Source organism: Triticum aestivum, chromosome 7A, assembly GCF_018294505.1.
Source record: "Triticum aestivum cultivar Chinese Spring chromosome 7A, IWGSC CS RefSeq v2.1, whole genome shotgun sequence".
Classification (NCBI taxonomy): Eukaryota; Viridiplantae; Streptophyta; class Magnoliopsida; order Poales; family Poaceae; genus Triticum; species Triticum aestivum.
Window position 1 is genome coordinate 120,143,225 of NC_057812.1, and position 20,263 is coordinate 120,163,487.

At 47.3% G+C, this 20,263-nt stretch overlaps 1 protein-coding gene across 1 annotated transcript; it reads left to right on the forward strand.

Moving 5' to 3' along the window:
- Positions 1–15,594: 15,594 nt before the first annotated feature.
- LOC123151418 (L-type lectin-domain containing receptor kinase IX.1-like) lies at positions 15,595–17,948 on the forward strand. The gene is made up of 2 exons (XM_044571139.1): positions 15,595–16,669; positions 17,059–17,948. The coding sequence occupies exons 1-2, from the start codon at positions 15,642–15,644 to the stop codon at positions 17,777–17,779; spliced, it is 1,749 nt and encodes a 582-aa protein (XP_044427074.1). The 5' UTR covers positions 15,595–15,641; the 3' UTR covers positions 17,780–17,948.
- Positions 17,949–20,263: the final 2,315 nt, after the last annotated feature.

A 20,263-nucleotide genomic window follows, 5' to 3' on the forward strand; every position in this document is an offset into this window, starting at 1 on the left:
AGAGGTTAGCAAGAGATGTTGGGTTCGTGGGAGGTGGACGACTCAGATCGACTGCGGTGGGATGATCCGTGGACTGCGTCCTGATTGGTTAGAAACATGAGCTATCAAAAATAACTCTATTTCTTAGTGCTAAAAACAAGGGGGTTGTGAAGTTGCTATCAAAAATATTTTGCAAAATGGTATCACTAAAATTTTCACTTAAGTTAGACCATATTTTATGGATGATCACCAATTTGATTGCATTTCTCATCATTCTAGCTACGAACGGTCATGCTCGCCATTTTGACCGCATTTAAATGTGCATAATAATTTATAAAAATAAAAAAAGTGAAATCATTCGCATTCTGTCAATATATGTGACCGAGTTTCCAGAAAAATTAACAAACTTGGACTACGGCATTTATTTTTAAAAAGTGCTCACCTCTCGTGTGTGAAGATTCACGACTTTCAAGTCAAATAATCAATCTTATGGCCGCATTCATGGAATAGTTTGTTCAAATGATCTCATATTGTGCATGAGGGTGCATCTTGAATGAAAAACAATGTTGCATAAGGAAGTTTTCATTTTTCTTTCGACGAAAAATTCATTTTCCATTTTTCAAGTGCCCAAAATGAGTTATTTTGTGAAGAACCTATCATATATTTGTTGCAAATTTGGACCAAATCATTTTTACTAAAATATTAGGCTATATTTAATGCACAATTGACCAAATGGTTGGGTGTCAAAAGCCTTTATCCACCTCTGGTGAAAAAGTCAAATTTCTGCCCATTCAGTAGGAAGCGGGTCAAATTTGAACTGCAGCTGCCTCATAGTTCGCTCTTTATTTTTTTTCCAAAAAATCATTTCTAGGTACATAAGTATCTATTTAATCAGAGAAATATCCAAAGTTTTCCAAGATTCAATCACTAGCTAGGAATGGTCAAGCCCGCCGTTTTGACCGCATTTTGAAACGTGCAAAAAAATCAAAAATGGAAAACCTTCGCATTGTGTCATTATATGTGATCAAATTTCTAGGAAAAATAATAAACTTATAATACATCAATTATTTTAAAAAAGTGTTCTCAGAAATGAGCTATCATGCGTGAAGATTTCATGGTTTTCAAGCCAAATAATCAATCTTATGGCCACATTCATGACATAGTTTGTTCAAATGATCTCATATTGGGCACAAGGGTGCATATTGGAATTCCAAACAATGTTGCCTAAGGGAGTTTTCATTTTCTTTTCACGGAAAATACATTTTCCATTTTTTCAGTGCCCGAAATGAGTTCTTTTTGTGAAGGACCTACCATATATTTGTTGCAAAATTGGACCAAATCAATTTTCCCGAATATTAAGCCATATTTAATGCACAATTGACCAAATGGTTGGGTGTCAAAAGCCTTGATCCACCTCTGGTGAAAAAGACAAATTTCCGCCGATTTAGTAGGAAGCAGGTCAAATTTGAATTGCAACTGACTCATAGTTTGCTCTTTATTTTTTCCAAAAATCATTTCTAGGTACATAAGTATCTATTTAATCAGAGAAATATCAAAAAAATTCCAAGATTCGACCACTACCTAGGAACGGTCAAGTCCGCTGTTTTGACCGCATTTTGAAACGGGCATAAAAAATAAAAAAATAAAAAAATTGGAAAACCTTCGCATTGTGTCATCATATGTGATTAAGTTTCCAGGAAAAATAATAAACATGTAATACAAAAATTATTTTAAAAAAATGTTCCCAAAAATGATCTATCATGCATGAAGATTCATGGCTTTCAAGCCAAATAATCAATCTTGTGGCCACATTCATGGCATATTTTATTCAAATGATCTTATACTGTGCACAAGGGTGCATCTGGGAATTCCAAACAATGTTGCCTAAGGTGAGTTTTCATTTTATTTGCACGGAAAATTCATTTTCCATTTTTCGAGTGCCTAAAATGAGTTTTTTTGTGAAGACCTACAATATATTTGTTACAAAATTGGACCAAATGAATTTTATAAAATACTAGGCCATATTTAATGCACAATTGACCAAATGGTTGGGTGTCAAAAGTCTTAATCCACCTCTGGTGAAAAAGACAAATTTCCACCGATTCAGGAGGAAGCGGGTCGAATTTGAACTGCAGCTGCCTCATAGTTTGCTCTTTATTTTTTTTTCCAAAAATCATTTCTAGGTACATAAGTATCTATTTAATCAGAGAAACATCAAAAGTTTTCCAAGATTCAACCACTAGCTAGGAACGGTCAAGACCGCTGTTTTGACCACATTTTGAAACGGGCACAAAAAATTCAAAAAAATTGAAAAAATTGGAAACCTTTTCATTGTGTCATCATATGTGACCAAGTTCCAGGAAAAATAATAAACTTGTAATATGACAATTAATTTTAAAAAGTGTTCTCGGAAATGAGCTGTCATGCGTGAAGATTAATGACTTACAAGCCAAATGATCAATCTTATAGTCACATTCATGGCATAGTTTGTTCAAATGATCTAATATTGTGCACAAGGGTGAATCTTGGAATTCCAAACAATTTTTCCTAAGGGAGTTTTCATTTTATTTTCATGAAAATATATTTTCCATTTTTCGAGTGCCCAAAATGAGTTTTTTTGTGAAGGACCTACCATATATTTGTTGCAAAATTGGATCAAATCAATTTTATAAAATATTAGGCCATATTTAATGCACAATAGACAAAATGGTCGGGTGTCAAAAGTTTTTATCCACCTATCGTGAAAAAGACAAATTTCTGCCGATTCAGTTGGAAATGAGTCAAATTTGAACTGCAACTGCCTTATAGGTTGCTCTTTATTTTTTCCAAAAATCATTTCTAGTTACATAAGTATCTATTTAATCAGAAATACATGGTTTGGTGGCGATATGTTGAGGTTTGGACGGTAGCCGAGGGCCCCAACTCCAAAGCGCGTAAAGTCGCATGACTGCCGCGTGGTCACCGCGTGACTGTGGTGTTGCCATGCGTTTTGGGTGGCCTAGGCATGTCTAGTGGGTTGGACACTCGCTAGGTAGGTGGTAGGAAGAAAATGACACCAGAAGTTTCTCACGAGGAGACCGAACTATGCTCAAATATGAATTAGCAGCCAAGTGTTTGATTAGCGGTACGAGAAATGCACATGGCCAATTGGTGTGTGTTTTGGCTGAGGACAATCATATACTAAGAAGATTGTCTTCACAAATTTTCAGCTCAAAAGGAGGAGTCTAGGTGGTACTTGCTTTGCAAAGTACCACACTGGACACAAGTATGAATGTTGAAGCTGGGCTCAAAACAATGAATGGATTGAGCTGGAAATTGGTGGAGGATGATTACTTGGGCATAGGAAAGCATTGTAGAAAATTGATACCATTTGTACATGCCAAAGTGGCTCTTCCTTCACAATGCTCTTCTCTAGACAGAAACTTGGGAAAATTAGCGAGAGAAATTGGATAAATGAAATGAGCTCAAATTTGGTGTAGGTAAGTTACATAGGTATGGTCATGCCCTGGTAAATGTTCAGATCATTTGGGTAAGCCTAGCTAGTACTTACTTCACAAAGCTTCTCTTGAGATAGAAACTTTGGAAATTTCCTGAGAAAGATTTACCAGGAAAATGGAGCTGAATATTATCATGTGGCAATTATTTGGGTATGGAAGAGTGCCCAAAAAGTTTGAGGGTAATAGGAGGGGTCTAGATAACACTTGCTTTACAATGTGCCAATCTGGCCATAAAATATAAATTGAACCTGGGCTCACATAGATGGTTTGACTGAGCTGCAATTTAGAGGAGGGTGATAATTTGGGCATATTAAGGAACTGTATAAATTTCATGTCATTTGGATATATAAAAATGGTTCTTCCTTCATAATGCTTCTAGGTGGACAAAAACTTTGAAAATTTGCCGAGGAAGATTTACAGCACAAATGGAGCTGAATTTTGTCATGAGGCAATGTTTTGGATAGGAAAGAGTGCCCAAAAATTTTGAGGGCAATCACGAATATATAAATAGGATATCCTTCACAAAGTGATGTTCTAAACAGAATAGGAAAATGAATATTGTTGAATTATTTTTGAACTAGGCAAGGAAGGATTTTTACATATTTGACGAAGATATGACCCAAAGAATTTATGATTTTTTGGAATTTTGGGAATGACAGAAATATAGGTTGCTTCACAACCTAAGGCAAAAATTGACACATGGACATGACACATAGGCAAAAACTGATGAGGTGGTGCCTAGTCATAGAAATCCACCACAATTTACAAGGTTATGACCATCTATATTGGTCGTGATCAGCTAGAAATAAGGCAACGGGTCAGGGCTATTTGCTTTATGACCATTTCATGTAAGGAAATTGCGACATTTTTAACCAAAATGGTCGACATAGTTTAGGGTTTGGAGCCCCACGAACAACTTTTTACCAATTGGTCTCAAATGGTCGTAAATTTATGACCAATTCTTCCAGGGTCACTGACAGAAGGTCACAAGTTGACATATTTCTTGTAGTGAGCAGGCAGCCATGAAAGCACCTACACTCCTAGTGGCTGTTGTGCAATCGGTGCCATATGGCTCCCCAAGTGAACGTGAGGAGAGAGAGCAACCCTCCATGACCAGAGGCATTGCTGCAATGGTCGGCAGGAGCTAAGAGTCGGGAGGACGCAGTGCTGCGAGTGTGGACGTGCCCGGAGCTCAACTTCTGCATGGTGTCGACGGCCAGTGCATGTGGGATTGGCGACATTATGCGGAGGCTGCTGCGAGCAGTGTGGCGATACGAGTCGTTGAACTGGACTACGAGCATCGTGGCCGGCGATGCTGCGAGGCTGGTTGGGAGCAAGGCGCAGATTGTTGCGCGGAATCTTGGTTGATGACTAAAGCCACGGTTGAGCGGTGGCTGATGTCGCCGACGTTCGCCGGCGTCATAGACCCGACCGGTGTTACAATCGCAATGCTTGCCGGTGCCGTAGTCGCAACCCGTGCTGCAACCGTAGAGCTTGTTGGCACCGTAGCCCCGACCGGTGTTACAACCGCACTGCTTGCCGGTGTCGTAGCCGCGACCGGTGTTGCAACCGTAGACCTCGCCAGTGCCGTAGCCACGACCGGTGTTACAAGCGCAGTGATCGCCAGTGTCGTAGCCTTGACCGGTGCTGCAACTATAGAGCTCGCCGGCGCCGTAGCCTCGACCGGTTCTCCAACCATAGATCTCACCGGCGCCATAGCCACGACCAGTGTTACAACCGCAACTCGCTCGTGTCGTAGTCACGACCGGTGCAGCAACGTAGAGCTCGCCGGCGCAGTAGCCAAGACCGGTGTTACAACCGCAGTGCTTGTCGGTGTCGTAGTCGTGACAGCAGTGCTGCAACCGTAGAGCTCGCTAGCGCCGTAGCTGCGATCGATGTTGCAACCGCAATGCTAGCCGATGGCATAGGCGCAACCGGTGCTGCAACCATAGAGCTTGCCAGTGCTGTCGTCATGACTAGTGTTGCATCCGCAGAGCTCGCCGGCGTCGTAGCCATGACGGGTGCTGCAACCCTAGATCTTGTCAGCGTTGTAGTCATGACTGGTGCTGCAACCGTGGAGTTTGCCGGCGCCGTCGTCACAACCGATGCTGCAACCACATATCTCGCCGGTGTTGTAGCCACAACGGGTGCTACAACCGCAGAGCTTATCGGTGTTGTAGCTATTGGTGGTGCTCCAACGGGATGGTCGCAACAGCCACTGTTGCTACAAATTGATGGGGGCGCCCTGGCGATGCTTCGACAACCATGAAAAGGGATGCCACAACATCGTGGACGCCACAATGATGTTGTGAGGTGTGCTTCAACGGCCATGACGATGCTTCGATGAGCATGACAACGGGGTGTGCCGCAAGGACATCAACAGTCGCGGTCATGCTGCAAGGCATCCTTCAATGGTTGTGACAATGCTTCGATGACCATGACAACATGGATGGCCGCGCAATGTGTCGACGCATTCTTGCTTTGAAGGATGCATCAATGAGGCATGCCACACAACGCTTCGCAATGGTTCGATGTCCACGGCGACAATGCGTTTTGTAACGCAACCAAGGTTTTCACTTTCAATTTCAGAAAAAATTCAGTACCAACTGAAATCATCGAAATTCGGTGAATTTTAGTGATTTCACTTTGCATTTCAGTCAAAAGGCCGAAATATTCGGTTGAATTCAATTAAATATTTGATTTTTTTTAACTTATTTTTGAAAAATATTTGAATTCATGTATAGTACTGAAATTGCTGAAATATTTTGGACGAAAGTAAATATTTTAGTGAGTGCTGAAATGAATGAAATTCAATGAATTTCATCAAAATCTCAATGAAAGTGAAAACCATGAACGCAGCCAACCATGCTGCAAGTACTATGGTGAGGTAGCATCGTTGCTGGAAACCGGTAGCTGAAGATGCTATGACAGCGAGACTTTGCGAGGCCAGCAACGGGTACATCGATTGGGTGCCGCCGTGGTGCGAAGAAACTATCGTTGTTGTGAGTGATTATGAGGTGGTCTGCTCAGCGGTGCATCGTTGATGGCCTACATATGCATGCTGCATGCGGACATACGGCAGGGCCAACCGAATAATGCTTAGCTGCAAACTTGGATGTGTGCAGAAAGGATGAGCCAAGAGGATTCAATCTGATGATCACTAGCGAATGCATCAGGTGGCTAGTGATGTACTCTCTGCTGATGAGGGGTGACAGGGCGGGCGACAGAGCGGGCGATTGGGGTACCACCGCGCTGACCGCCGTCGGGTCATCCCAACGGCGGGGAAATCGCTTCTGGGCCCTTGCTGGTATGGAGTCTGACGACTCCGAAGACGAGGATGGTCGGGACGTCGCTGGATCTGGTAAGGAGGCGGCCTCCCCAATGCCGTCGGACTTTGTCTGGTACTCGTTGAAGGTTGGGTATTCGGAGGAGGAGCTTGCGACATGCATCGATGGGATCGTGCCGGTGACAGATGCGGCCTGGACTGGTCTTGGGGCGGACGAGAAGGAGGAGGTGCTCCGGCGAGTCGTCCATCGGCGGACTGCTCCGACGGCTGTGAAACCCTGGAAGGGGCCGCTAACAAAGGTAAGGCTACCGTCATTAACGCTTGGTGATTTCTTTGCTGATTGGAAAATGGTCAATCGCCGTAAGAAGAAGGGCCGGGCGGCGGTGAGGCAGCCGTCGGCGATGCCGGTGGAGGTTGATCCACCGATCTCGATCAGAGAGGAACGTGATCGGCGTTTGAATTTTATTCTGGGCCATACTAGGCCTGTGGCTGAGCGGGCCGGCTCCATTTGTGGTGTGTCTGGGTATGTGGCCCAGCACGAGTGCAGCGTGGAGCGGCGATGCAGACTAGACGTCCCTGGGTACGAGGCCCAGGAAACGTCAATTGAGTGTACGGCTTACGTAGCTGCATGTACGCCGCCGGATCGTCGTCTTTGTTTTTCGTCTCCTGCTCCGCCTACGTCTAGGGTTCGATGTCGCCACGCCGTGCCTGGGTTCCCGAGGTGTGGCCCTGGCCATGCTGCTCGCGTGCCTCCTCTCTAGGCTATGGCAGAGCGTGAAGGGCGTCCTCCTGGTCCGAAGCCCTCGGCGGCGGCCGGGACCGCACCGGGCGGATGTGGTGGTGGAGCGCCGCCGGTTCTGAACCCTCCGATGGTCTCTGGGACCGGGCCAGCCGCGGTGGGGCATGGTGGTGGCAACCTGGGGCAGCGACCTTCGGCGACCACTAAGGCTGGGCCGACAGTAACGGGTTGTGGTGGTGGCGCCACGGGACGTAGGCCGCCTGCTCATGGGGCGACTACTGCTGCCGCGCTTGCTGTGGCCGGACGGGGGCAGGGCCCTAGGCCGAATAAGCCAGGGATGGCGAATCAGCAGCCTCGTATACACACGCCGGCTGCCACATTGCCGGCGGCTGTGAGGCGCGGCGCTGCTCCGCCAAGGCCGCCGACGGCTACGCCTGTGGGGCGTGGTGCCACTATGCAGAGGCCGCCGACCCAGGACTCTTCTGCTGGATTTCAGCCACGTGTCGCGCTGCCGCCTCACTACGTCGCGAGGCCAGCGCAAAAACGCTCGGGCCCAACGCAGACGAGGCAGAACTCGGTTGCTGGAGAGAATTATGATCCACCCCAGGTACAGTGGGGGGACGACGGTTATGATGCATATGGGGACAGTCAACACCGTGGCTCGTCATCCACGGGGAGATGGTCGTGGCTATGCCTGACAGAGTGATGGTTCTGCTGAGAGACCTTTTCTCGGCCCTCCGGGTGGTTTTGTCGAGGGAGCTTCTGGCCCAGACTACCGACAGAGAGGTTGGTACCGTGGTCATCGTGGGGGTCGTGGTGGTGGTCGTGGTCGGTTTCGTAACAGACAGTCTCTGTCGCCGGTCGTTGTTGACCATACGGCCTCTGTCGTGGCAGCCGATCCCGTTCAGACGACTGACCTGCCTAGCCAGGCGATGAATGTCGTGACGGCACTGGCCAACGCGGAGGTTTCTGGGACTGGGGTTACAGCTGAGGAAGGCGACATGACTGATTCAGAGAGAGCGTCCAAGTGGGCGCGTAAGAAAGAGAAGATGTTATGTTATCGATGTGGTGAGAAGGGTCACTTCATTGCTGAGTGCGTGGCAGAGCTGTGCGATTCGTGTGGTAAGCCAGCACATGCCACGGGTGATTGCCCGTTTCTGCGTGATCAGGTTCCGGCTCTTACAATGTATGGAGTATATTGTGCAGAGTTGATGTTCTTTGAGTCCCCGGCTGCGAGAGAGATTCTGGTGGAGACGCATAGTTTGACCACTGAGATTGTGAAAGCTACCCAGGGAGAGGTTTTTGAGGCTCAGATTGTGCAGAGGCTTCAGGAACTGGCTCCAGGTGACTTCCAGTGGGAGCTTGTCAATATTGAGGCCAATGTGTTCAAGGTTGACTTCCCAAATATGGATGATTTGCAGAGATTGTTGAGCTTTGGGTTGTGCAGAGTACCTGGCACTAAATGCATTCTGGAATTTCACGAGTGGAAGAAGGTGGAGCCTAAGGGCAAGCCCCTTACTCAGGTTTGGTTGTGGTTTTCCGAGGCTCCCTCTGAGCCAATGCAGGATGCTCGAGTTGTGGCTAGTCTGGGAATTATGGTTGAAAAAACTAAGAAAGTGGATATGGCCTATACCCGCGCTCATGGTGTGGCCCGACTTCTAGTGAGCGTTCTGGACATTGAGTTTGTCACTGATGTGGTCAACTGAAGTTACAGGGGAGAGGTGTTTCCTCTCGAGATTGAGTTTGAGGATGCAGATCTGTTCGCTGAGGCGATCAATGGGACTGATGTGGATATGCACGAGGGTGATGACAACACGGGTGCTAAAGGGGCACCGACTGATGAGGCTGGACGAGAGGCGTCCAACGGTTCGGTACCTGTTGCGCAGTTGCCCGAGGACGGGCTCGGGGTAGAGCCGGCACCAGCTTCCTCGGTGCCTATGAGTTCTTTGCGGTTTGGGTCGTTTGAGCCAGCTTCTGCCCCTCCCAGACTCTGGAGCGACCGGGTGGAATCTGATGTTGTGTTTGAGTGCACGCTTCCGGTGTTGGAGTTTGATGCTGTTGATATTCCCTTGGTTGGAGGCTTGGTGAGGACACCCTCGACGATGACCTTGGATGGGGGAGGGGAGGTGGAGCCTCAGGTGGCTTCTCTTTCCCTCGCTCTACCAGCGGTCGCGTTCTGGGAGATGACGTTTGCTTCGGAGGTTATGTCTGGGGAAGGGAGTCCGGGCCAGGTGGCCTCGACTTCTTCCCCTCCTATCCTGGTGTCGGCGACACCGACGACGGCCGACCATGGGGGAGGCGGTCCGGGGCAGGTGGCCTCGGTTCCCTCCTCCCCGGTGGCGGCTAGAACGGCCACATCTCCAGTGGCGCGGGGTGGGAGTCTGGGGAAGGTGGCCTCAACCCCCCTTCTCCTTCGGCAGTCAGGACGGCTGCGCCCTCTGACCTGAGGGTTGGGCCGGGGGGAGTGCTCGGGCAGGCGGCCCCCGCACTTCCCTCTCCTGGCTTACCGGCGGCCCAGGGCTGCGGGTTGACGCACTCATCCGTGGGGCTTGGGAGCCCACCGCCGCCTCCTCCGGTAACTTTGGTTGACCCTTCAGCACGAGGTATTACTCGGGAGGAGGTTATTGCCTTTGGTGGGATCCCTGACCCGGTTTCTATGGGGCGACGGATGAGTTCTCGTATCCAGGAGCACCCGGAGGTTGATGACATGCAGCAGAGGTGCACTATGAGGGCGGCCAGGCTTCGTGACATAGAGGTCACTACTGGTATGTCTATCAACGTATCTAATTCTATATTGCATTTTTCTAAAGAGGAGATTATTAATAATGCCAACCAATTAGGAGTTTCGCTAGGGAGTACTAATAGTGAAATTTCCAACTCGGTTAATGATCTCCTAGATTTGGAAGCGGAACACGCTTTAGAAACAATTTGAAACATAGCAGCGGTAAAACCCATGAATGATGCAGAGATTGATGCATTGGGGGTCAGAGTGCTCGATAATCTTTGTGCCGATCTTGCACCATCCACTCTTGAGTCTGAGGAAGAGGATGTAATTCTAGAGGATGTAGTTGCTAGACCCACCGAGCCCGGTTATGAGGACCGGATGGAGGACCAAAGTAAACCCAAATGTACGTGGAAGCAAAAGATTTATCCCGTTTCAACGATTCGTAGGAGTGCTAGGATTCGGACTACCAAAAAATTTCATGATGAACTATGAAAGGAATCTTTTGGAATAGCAGAGGTCTGAAGGACTTGGCTAAAAGAAGGTTTCTTGTTGAGGCGTCTCTTGAGCATAGATTAGATTTTATTGCTCTCTCGGAAACTGGTAGGGATAATTTTGCACCCCAGTTTCTCAAAACTTTATCGGGCGGTGTCGATTTTGATAGGCATTGCCTTCCTCCGCGAGGAAGATCGGGTGGGATCTTGCTTGGAGTGAATTGCGATTCACTAGAAGTCCGAAGTGTAGTGATGGGTGACTTCGCGGTTAAGTTTCGGGTCAGGTCCAAAGCTGATGGGTTTAACTGGGCTCTGGTGGCGGTTTATGGTGCCGCACAACCCGAGCTTAAACCGGAGTTTTTGGCGGACCTTGTTCGAATCTGCGGATCTGAGCAGCTCCTAATTTTAGTTGGGGTGACTTCAACATCATTAGGAGGAGAGAGGAAAAGAATAATGATAATTTTGACGGCAGATGGTCGTTTATGTTCAATACCATTATTGAAAGCTTGGATTTGAGAGAGATAGAGCTTTCCGATAGAAAATTTACCTGGGCTAATGCGTTGCCTAACCCTACGTATGAGAAGCTTGATCGAGTCCTCGCGAGTGTCGAGTGGGAACAGAAGTTCCCCCTCGTAACGGTTCAGGCTCTCTCGCGCGGAATCTAGGATCACACACCTTTATTCGTGGACTCAGGTGAGCCAAACCATGTGGGAAACAAAAACACCTTTTCTTTCGAGCTGGCATGGTTTGAATGAGAAGGTTTCTTGGAGCTGATTGCCAGGGAATGGGCTAAGGATGCAGGAGGTACGACTTCTGTCGAGCGTTGGCAGAATAAGATTAGGCATTTAAGGAGTTTCCTATGGGGATGGGCTAAACACCTTAGTGGGATTTATAAGGTTGAAAAGGAAAGGCTCCTTTCTCTGATTCAGTCCCTAGATATAAAAGCCGAATCCACGATCTTGCAAGCCGCAGAGCTCCAGGGTAAACTAGATGCGGAGATGAGGTTGAAAGAACTTCTCCGCGAAGAAGAATGGAAGTGGGCGTTGCGGGCTAAGGTCCGCAAAGTGGTCCAAGGGGACGCAAACACTCAATTATTCCACTTGATTGCTAATGGCAAACACAGAAAGAAGAGAATCTTTCAGCTTGAACAAGATGAAGGAACTATTGTAGGACAGGACAACTTGAAACTTTACATAACCGAGTATTATAAGCAGTTATTTGGACCTCCGGAGGATAGTTGTGTGTCCCTCGATGAGTCCAGGATTGAGGATGTGCCTCAACTAACTGCTAATGATAATGATATTTTGGTTGCCCCGTTCTCGGAGAAGGAGGTGTTTGATGCCATAGCGCAGATGAAAAACAACAAGGCTCTCGGGCCTGATGGATTCCTGGCGGAGTTTTACAAAAAGTGTTGGCATATTATTAAGGGGGATTTGCTACCAATGTTCCATTATCTTTTCTCTGGACAGCTTCAGTTATTTCACTTAAATTTTGGAACAATAACACTGCTTCCTAAAAAACGGATGCTGTGAGAATTGAGCAGTTCAGGCCGATCTGCCTGCTCAATGTTAGTTTCAAAATTTTCACCAAGGTTGGGACTAATCGGCTCACACAGATTGCGCATTCTGTGGTGCAGCATTCCCAAACTGCTTTCATGCTGGACAGAAACATCCTAGAAGGGTTGGTGATCCTTCATGAAACGCTCCATGAGATTCACTCAAAAAAATTGGATGGAGTTGTTTTTAAGGTGGATTTCGAGAAAGCGTACGATAAAGTAAAATGGCCATTCCTACAACAGGCATTGCGTATGAAAGGTTTTGATGAAGCCTGGCACCGCCAGGTTGAATCATATACGTAAAAGGGAGTGTTGGAATTAAAGTGAATGATGAGATAGGTCATTATTTCCAAACACATAAGGGCCTGACACAAGGGGATCCGATGTCCCCTATTCTGTTCAACATTGTAGTTGATATGTTGGCAATTATGATAGGAAGGGCTAAGGAGGCTGGTCAAGTGGATGGCTTGGTACCTCATCTCGTTGACGGAGGTGTGTCTATCCTTCAGTACGCCGATGATACAATCATCTTTATGGAGCATGACTTGGCCAAAGCAAGAAATATGAAGCTGGTGTTATGCTTATTTGAACAATTGACCGGGTTAAAGATTAACTTTCACAAAAGCGAGTTGTTCTGCTTTGGTAGAGCCAATGACGAACAAGAGGCATATAGGCAATTGTTTGGGTGCGATTTGGGGGCTTTACCTTTCACATACTTAGGAATATCAATCCACCATCGTAAGCTGACAAACAGAGAATGAAAGTGCATCGAGGACAGATTTGAAAAGAAACTTAGTTGCTGGAAGGGCAAGCTCATGTCATATGGAGGCCGATTAATTCTGATAAATTTGGTTCTCACGAGTATGCCTATGTTTCTTTTATCGTTCTTCGAAGTCCCAGTTGGAGTTAGGAAAAGACTGGACTTTTATCGATCACGTTTCTTTTGGCAGGGTGATGAACTAGAAAGAAAATACCATTTAGCCAAATGGGATATCATCTGTAGACCGAAAGACCAAGATGGTCTTGGCATTGAGAATCTTGAAGTTAAGAACAGATGTCTTCTCAGCAAGTGGCTGTGTAAGTTATCAAGTGGGACTGACGTCACTTCGGCGCAAATCCTCCATAGCAAGTATCTTCAAACCAAAACTTTGTCTCAGGTGACAGTATGGCCGACTGACTCACCTTTTTGGAAAGGGCTTATGAAAGTAAAACTATCCCTATTTAATAGGACAAAGTTTATTGTTGGTAACGGTGCTAGTACGCGTTTCTGGGAGGATATTTGGCTCGGAGAGACACCCTTAGCCATTCAATACCTGTCTTTGTATCGTATTGTTCAACGACGTGAGGTGTTTGTTGCAACGTACTTCAATCTATCCCCCTTAATATTCAGTTCAGAAGGGCACTAGTGGGCAATCGTTGAGAAGAATGGCTCCGTCTAGTAAGTAGACTGATGGAGGTTCAGCTTTCTCAACAACCCGATGAATTACGCTGGAAACTTACTAGGTTTGGAGTATTTACAGTTAAATTAATGTATGTTGATGTTATCAATTCAAGCTCGATTCCTAGGCCCAAACATGTTTGGGCTGTCAAAGTCCCTCTGAAAATCAAAGTGTTTATGTGGTTTTTTCATAAACAAGTTATTTTAACCAAGGGCAATTTGACAAAGTGTAATTGGACAGGACCTACTAGGTGTAGTTCCTGTGATCGGGATGAGACGATAAAACACCTTTTTCTTGATTGCCTACTAGCCCAAGTTTTATGGCGGACAGTCCATATTGCTTTCAATATTACTCCACCGAGTTCTGTCAACACGTTATTTGGAACGTGGCTTAAGGGGATAGAGCCCGAGTTAGCGAGACATATTCGCGTAGGAGTCTGCGCCCTGTTGTGGGCGCTATGGAATTGCAGAAATGATTTGGTTTTTAACAGGACAACACACATTCATTTTTTGCAGGTTATTTTCAGAGCCACGGCGTTGATCCGTTCGTGGTCACTACTCACTCCGACGGAGGCCAGGGAGCGTTTGGTTACTGGATCTATCCGCTGGGAGATGGTAGTTCGGGATATCTTCAACCGGCTTGGATGGTGGTCATGTAATAGGATAGGCAATTAGTTTATCTATCTCTTTTTTGCCAGCCGGTTGTGGTGTCCTTCTCGCCATTTTGGCTCTGTGTGAGCTTTTTTTTATTTTCATTTGAAGACTTTAAGACCTTGTTGTAACCTATTTATTTGTTTAATAAGATGGTCGTATGCATTGTTGGGAGTCCCCTTTTCGAAAAAAAAATCAGATGGCTAACGAGGCCGATGTTGTTTTCCGACAGCCGGATGGCGCCTAGCACGCCCCATAAAAAAGGCCAAGCACCAATCTTGACAAAAGAACCAACGCTCAGAAATTTGACGTGCCTAAATTTAAAATTCAAGCGACTTACGTACAGCTAAAGTGTTTGATCTTTAGCTCAAAGTAAATAAATAATGTAAAACAACTTGAACGAAACGCCCCTGTGGCCATCCAAATCAAGCCAAGTGTTGGCGTGCGTTGCTAGTGTCGAATGGACGTCCTGTTCCGGCTAGAAATGCGTTGGCTGCCATCGCAGCGCGGTGCATCTCGGCATAAAGAACTTGGTCGGGATCACGCCAACGCGCGCTGTCGACTGTCGTCGTGGTCGCCTCGCGTGCTTTCAGAATGTACTCGGCGACATGGGCTGGCCTAACAACAAAGACCAGAGTTGACTCCCAGTAGAAACTTGCTAAGATGAAGCCGGCCAGCCGGTCTAGTTGACGCGACGAAGGATATTGGACGCACGCTAGTCCACTCGCCACTGTCCTTGAACGTTTCGTGCACGCACATTATTTCTTCTCCTGGTCCTGAGATGTCGCTTACAGTGGCGCAGACTTCCATGTCAGATTGGCATCTAGTTTGGAAAACGTACGTTAATGGCTGCTCAAGGTTTTTCCCTCGCACGACTAGAAAGAGGGCATGCTAGCACGGGCGCTGCTATTGTGGTCTGCCAGTTTCAATCCTCATCAGAGCTCAGAACCACAGCAATGGCTGCGATGAGGCTGTGCTCGTGCTTCTGACTCCTCCTCTGTGTACACGTCCGCCATGCGACCGCAGTCTCGTTCGACCACGTCTACTTCAGCTCCGGCGATTTCAGGGCGGAGGATGACGCGAAGATCATCGACGGCAGGATTGACCTCCTCGGCGACAAGAACTTTGCCGGCTGTCGAGCAAGGGGCCGCGCTCTGTACAAGCCGGCGGTGCAGCTCTGGGAGGGCGCCACGGGCGAGGTGGCCAGCTTCACCGCCACCTTCAACTTCACCATCCAGTCTCTGCCTCTGCATGGCCGGAGAGCCCCCCCTGGGCACGGCATGGCGTTCTTCATCGCGCCGTACATGCCCGAAATGCCGCAGGAGTCCTACGAGGGCTGCCTTGGGCTCTTCGACGAGACGGCGAACCTGACGAACGCATCCGGCAGCGCCCGCTTCGTCGCCGTCGAGTTCGACACCCACCGTGACCCGTGGGACCCCAGCAGCCGGCACATCGGCATAGACGTGAACAACATCGACTCACGCGGCAACTTCAGGATCTTGCCAGACACCAGCCTCGTCGACGCCGGCGTGATGTCTTCGACGGTGAAGTACGACAGCGCCACGACGAGGCTGGACGTCTTCCTCAGCGTCGGTGGCACCACTTACAAACTGTCCGCCACCATCGACTTGCGAAGCTTGCTGCCAGACCAGGTCTCCATAGGCTTCTCGGCGGCCACCGGCGCAGCGTTCGGCAGCAATCACACGGTGCTCTCGTGCTCCTTCCAGTCCACGCTCCCGACAAGGAACGGCACGGCTCCCCCGTCTACCTGGTCAACCAAACTCAGTGCCGGGGTTGCCGCCGCAGCCTTCCTGGTGCTCCTGCTCGGGGTCGCCGTCGCGGTGCTGCTCCGGCGTGCAAGCAGGAGAAACAGGCAGCCAGACGACAAGGACATGCTCGCCGGCGACATGACTCCAGACTCCCTCGACATCGACGACGATGAGTTCGGTTCCAGCGCGGGACCGCGGCCCATCCCGTACGCCAACCTGGCGGCGGCGACGAGGAACTTCGCGGAGGAAGGGAAGCTGGGGCAGGGCGGCTCCGGGTCGGTGTACCGCGGTCACATGAAAGAGCTCGGCGGCCGCGACGTCGCCATCAAGGTGTTCTCGCGAGGGGCGTCCTCGGAGGGGAGGAAGGAGTACAGGTCGGAGGTCACCATCATCAGCAGACTGCGCCACCGGAATCTTGTGCAGCTCATCGGCTGGTGCCATTGCCGCCGGCGGCTGCTGCTGGTCTACGAGCTCGTGCACAACGGCAGCCTCGATGGGTACCTCTACAGCAAACAAGATGTTCTGACATGGCAAGTTAGGTATGCATGCTTTGCTTGGAGCTACATGTCAGTCGTATTCTTAACTTGATTTCGTATCTTGACTGAAATGACCCTAATTTTAGACTCGCACTTATTATAGAGTAGACTAGAAAAATCTTCCTATCAGTTTTTTAGGACGCTATTATTAACTCAAAATGTAGCATTATACACATACAATGCATGATGAGCAATATCCAACCTCTACGTAATAAAGATGCACGGAGCCAAAATCATACTCCTTCTATAAACTAATATAAGAGCGTTTGGATTACTATTTTAGTATTCTAAATGCTCTTATATTAGTTTATGGAGGAAGTATTAAATTGAGTCGGAGTGCTTGGAATAAATCTGATTCTACTTGATTGTGCCCTTACTTTTGTTATTATCAGATACCAGATAATTCTTGGGTTGGCGTCAGCCGTGCTGTACCTTCACCAAGAATGGGATCAATGCGTTGTCCACGGTGACATTAAGCCGAGCAACATCATGCTGGATGAGTCCTTCAACACCAAGCTAGGCGATTTTGGCCTATCGCGGCTCATCGACCACGGCATGAGCTTGCAGACAATGTCCGGCATGGCGGGCACCCCGGGCTACCTCGACCCGGAGTGCGTCATCACCGGCAAGGCATCCACCGAGTCCGACATGTACAGCTTTGGCGTCACCCTGCTGGAGATCGTGTGTGGGCGGCGGCCGATGGCGCCGCCGAGAGACGGTGCCAAGGACGGCCAGGTGTTTCGACTGCTGGAGTGGGCGTGGGACCTCTACGGCAGGGGCGCCGCCATCGACGCCGCTGACGAGCGTCTTGGCGGCGTGTTCGACCGGTGGGAAGTGGAGAGGGTGGTGGCCGTCGGGCTGTGGGCCGCGCACCCCGACCCCAAGATGAGGCCGGCGATCAGGCAGGCCGCCGAGGCGCTGCAGTCAAGGAAGTTCAGGATGCCGGTGCTGCCGCCCAAGATGCCGGTAGCTGTGTACCTGCAGCCTTTCGCAGCTTCCACCATGGAGTACAGCGACACCACCACCACTGTCGGGTCGTCAACCGGCCGTACAACGACGACGCAATCTTCAAATACTAGCATGCCAGCGGCTGTCAGCGAGGAGTTGGTTTGAACCCCAGTATAGGGTGAGTAGTACACCTCAGAATTCCGATTGTGGTGGACAAAGAAGAAAAGTTCCGGTCGACAAAATTTGCACTGTCGAGTAATATAGGGATCAATGAGTCCTATACTCCTATCGCTTGCAACACATGGATATTTTGGATTAATAGGTGAATGAAGCTGAAAACACATAGATCTACTATATTTGATTTGATTATTAAATAGTTGTATAATATTTGTTGAATACTAGCATAATATAATTTAAATCTTTTAAAATGCATGATGATGCATGGTTGTATGTTTAGGTGGATAATTATGGTGCATACTTATATGTTCAGAGCATCTCCAACAGAAGCACAAAAACTGCTTCGCGCGCTAAAATTCGGGTTTTTTGGACGCCGGACAGCTCCAACAAAAACTGTACAATAATGCACGCGCATAAAAGGTTGGGCCATTTGCATTTCTGTTCCTAACTCGAACCACCTAATCAGATATACCCCTAATTCAAAAGTCTGCTCAAATTTGCCCCTCCGCCGTTAGGTGCCCTTATAGAAATGCCCTTCTGCGCTGTTACCGTCTGGTCAAACAGCTTTGACCGTCCTGAAAAAATAGCAAAAAAAATCTAAAAAATCTAAATTTTTGTGAGATCGAAGATACTCATGTGCCCAAGGTGTGTGCAAATTTTCGTGCTATTTGGACATTCCAGGAGCTCGTGGTGAGAAAAAACAGTTAATCTACACGCTCGTGAACAATAAATTTGAAATAAAATAGCAAGAAAATTTAAAAAAATATGATTTTTTTTTGGCATCAAAGTGGCTTGGGTGCACAAGGTGCTTGCAAGTTTTTGTGATCAAATGACATGCGAGGAGCTCTAGCAAGAAAAAAGAAAATAGTCATTTTTCCCAAGTTTTTTCCCGAGCCAAATTTTGTTTTTTTCTCCACAAGCCCCTCCAATGTCCAAACACAACAAAAATTTGCACGCAGCTTGCAGACTCGCGCCTCTTTGATGCCAAAAAATTCATATTTTTTAAATTTTCTTTCTATTTTTTGAATTTACTATTCACAAGCTTACATATTTATTGTTTTTCCTCTGACACGAGCTCCTGGAATGTACAAACAACACGAAACTTTTCACGCACCTTGCAAACCTGAGTATCTTTGATCCCACAATTTTTCAGATTTTTTAGAATTTTTTTGCTATTTTTTTCAGGACGGTCAAAGCCCTTTGACCTGCTTTGACCGGACGGTAACGGCGCAGAAGGGTATTTCTGTAAGTGCACCTAACGGCGGAGGGGCAAATTTGAGCAGGCTTTGAAATTAGGGGTAAATCTGAGAGTGGGCGCAAATTAGGGACATAGATGTAAATGTCCCTAAAAGGTTTGGGCACACACTAAAAAGCGCTATCAGAAGATGAAAATTTGGGGCGCCGGATTGCATGCGCTTCACAATTTGCATTGCATGTTTTTTTAGGTGCGCGTTTTTTGGCATCTGTTAAACCAATGTTGGGTCCAGCGCGCTAAAAGTGCTACAGTGGCGCACTAAAACTATTTTAGGGCGTAAAACTTTTCCGCGCCTGTTGGAGATGCTCTCAGATACATAATTTGTACATTGATGGAGTCGACTGTCTAAGGATGTTAGGGCAATGAATAGCCGTGAAATTTTTTACACCTAATTTATAAGTTGGCAACTTTAAGCAACAACCTGGACACCTATTTTGCACATGTTGCGTCCAACCACCTTAGAGCATGGTTAATAATATAGCCGGTTGCTCGTTATAACAAATTGCCATGTCATTTATAGCCAACGTAGAAGCCAACACGTATAATAGTTGACTATAAGAAAGTACTACTTTGTCAACATATGGCTCACCATCTACTCACAAAACTTCTTGGAGCTCGTGCTACAACTGACTGTAAGGCCCTATTTGTTTCATAAGTCATAGGACTTTTTTTAGTCCTAACATATAAGTCCCAAGTCCCTAAAAAGTCCCTACCTATTTGGTTTCCGGGACTTATAAGTCTCTATAAGACCATATTACAACTATAAGTCCCTATAAGTCCCTTCTTGAGAGTCTTATTTCATAAGTCTCAAACGCCCACTTTAAGTCCCTATAAGTCCCTCCTGTTTGGTTTAGATGAGACTTATAGGGACTTATTTAAGTCCCTAGACCAATAAGTCCCTGAAAACAAACACCCTCTAAGTCTACATCCCACTTATCTTCTCTCTGCTCTTCTCTCACTTTCAACTCAACAATAATTTAATATTTAAATCCTTGAAGTCCGCTTACATCACCTTATTATACTTGCTCTTAACCGTGGCCACGCACTCTAACCTGCCAAAGTCTCGGGCGTGTTCGCCACCATATATTCCTCGGCAGAAATCATATATTTGACCTGAGGTCCAAATCAAATCACAAACTGACCTCGTTCCGAAAAAATTTCACTCTGCTGACCCTTTCGTGTGGCGCCTGACAGCTGGGCGCCACACACTACTATGC

Coding starts and splice junctions, on each gene's coding strand:
- LOC123151418 (XM_044571139.1), top strand. CDS start 15,642: ATGGCGTTCTTCATCGCGCCGTACATGCCCGAAATGCCGCAGGAGTCC. Junction 16,670..17,058: donor GTTCTGACATGGCAAGTTAG/GTATGCATGCTT, acceptor TGTTATTATCAG/ATACCAGATAATTCTTGGGT.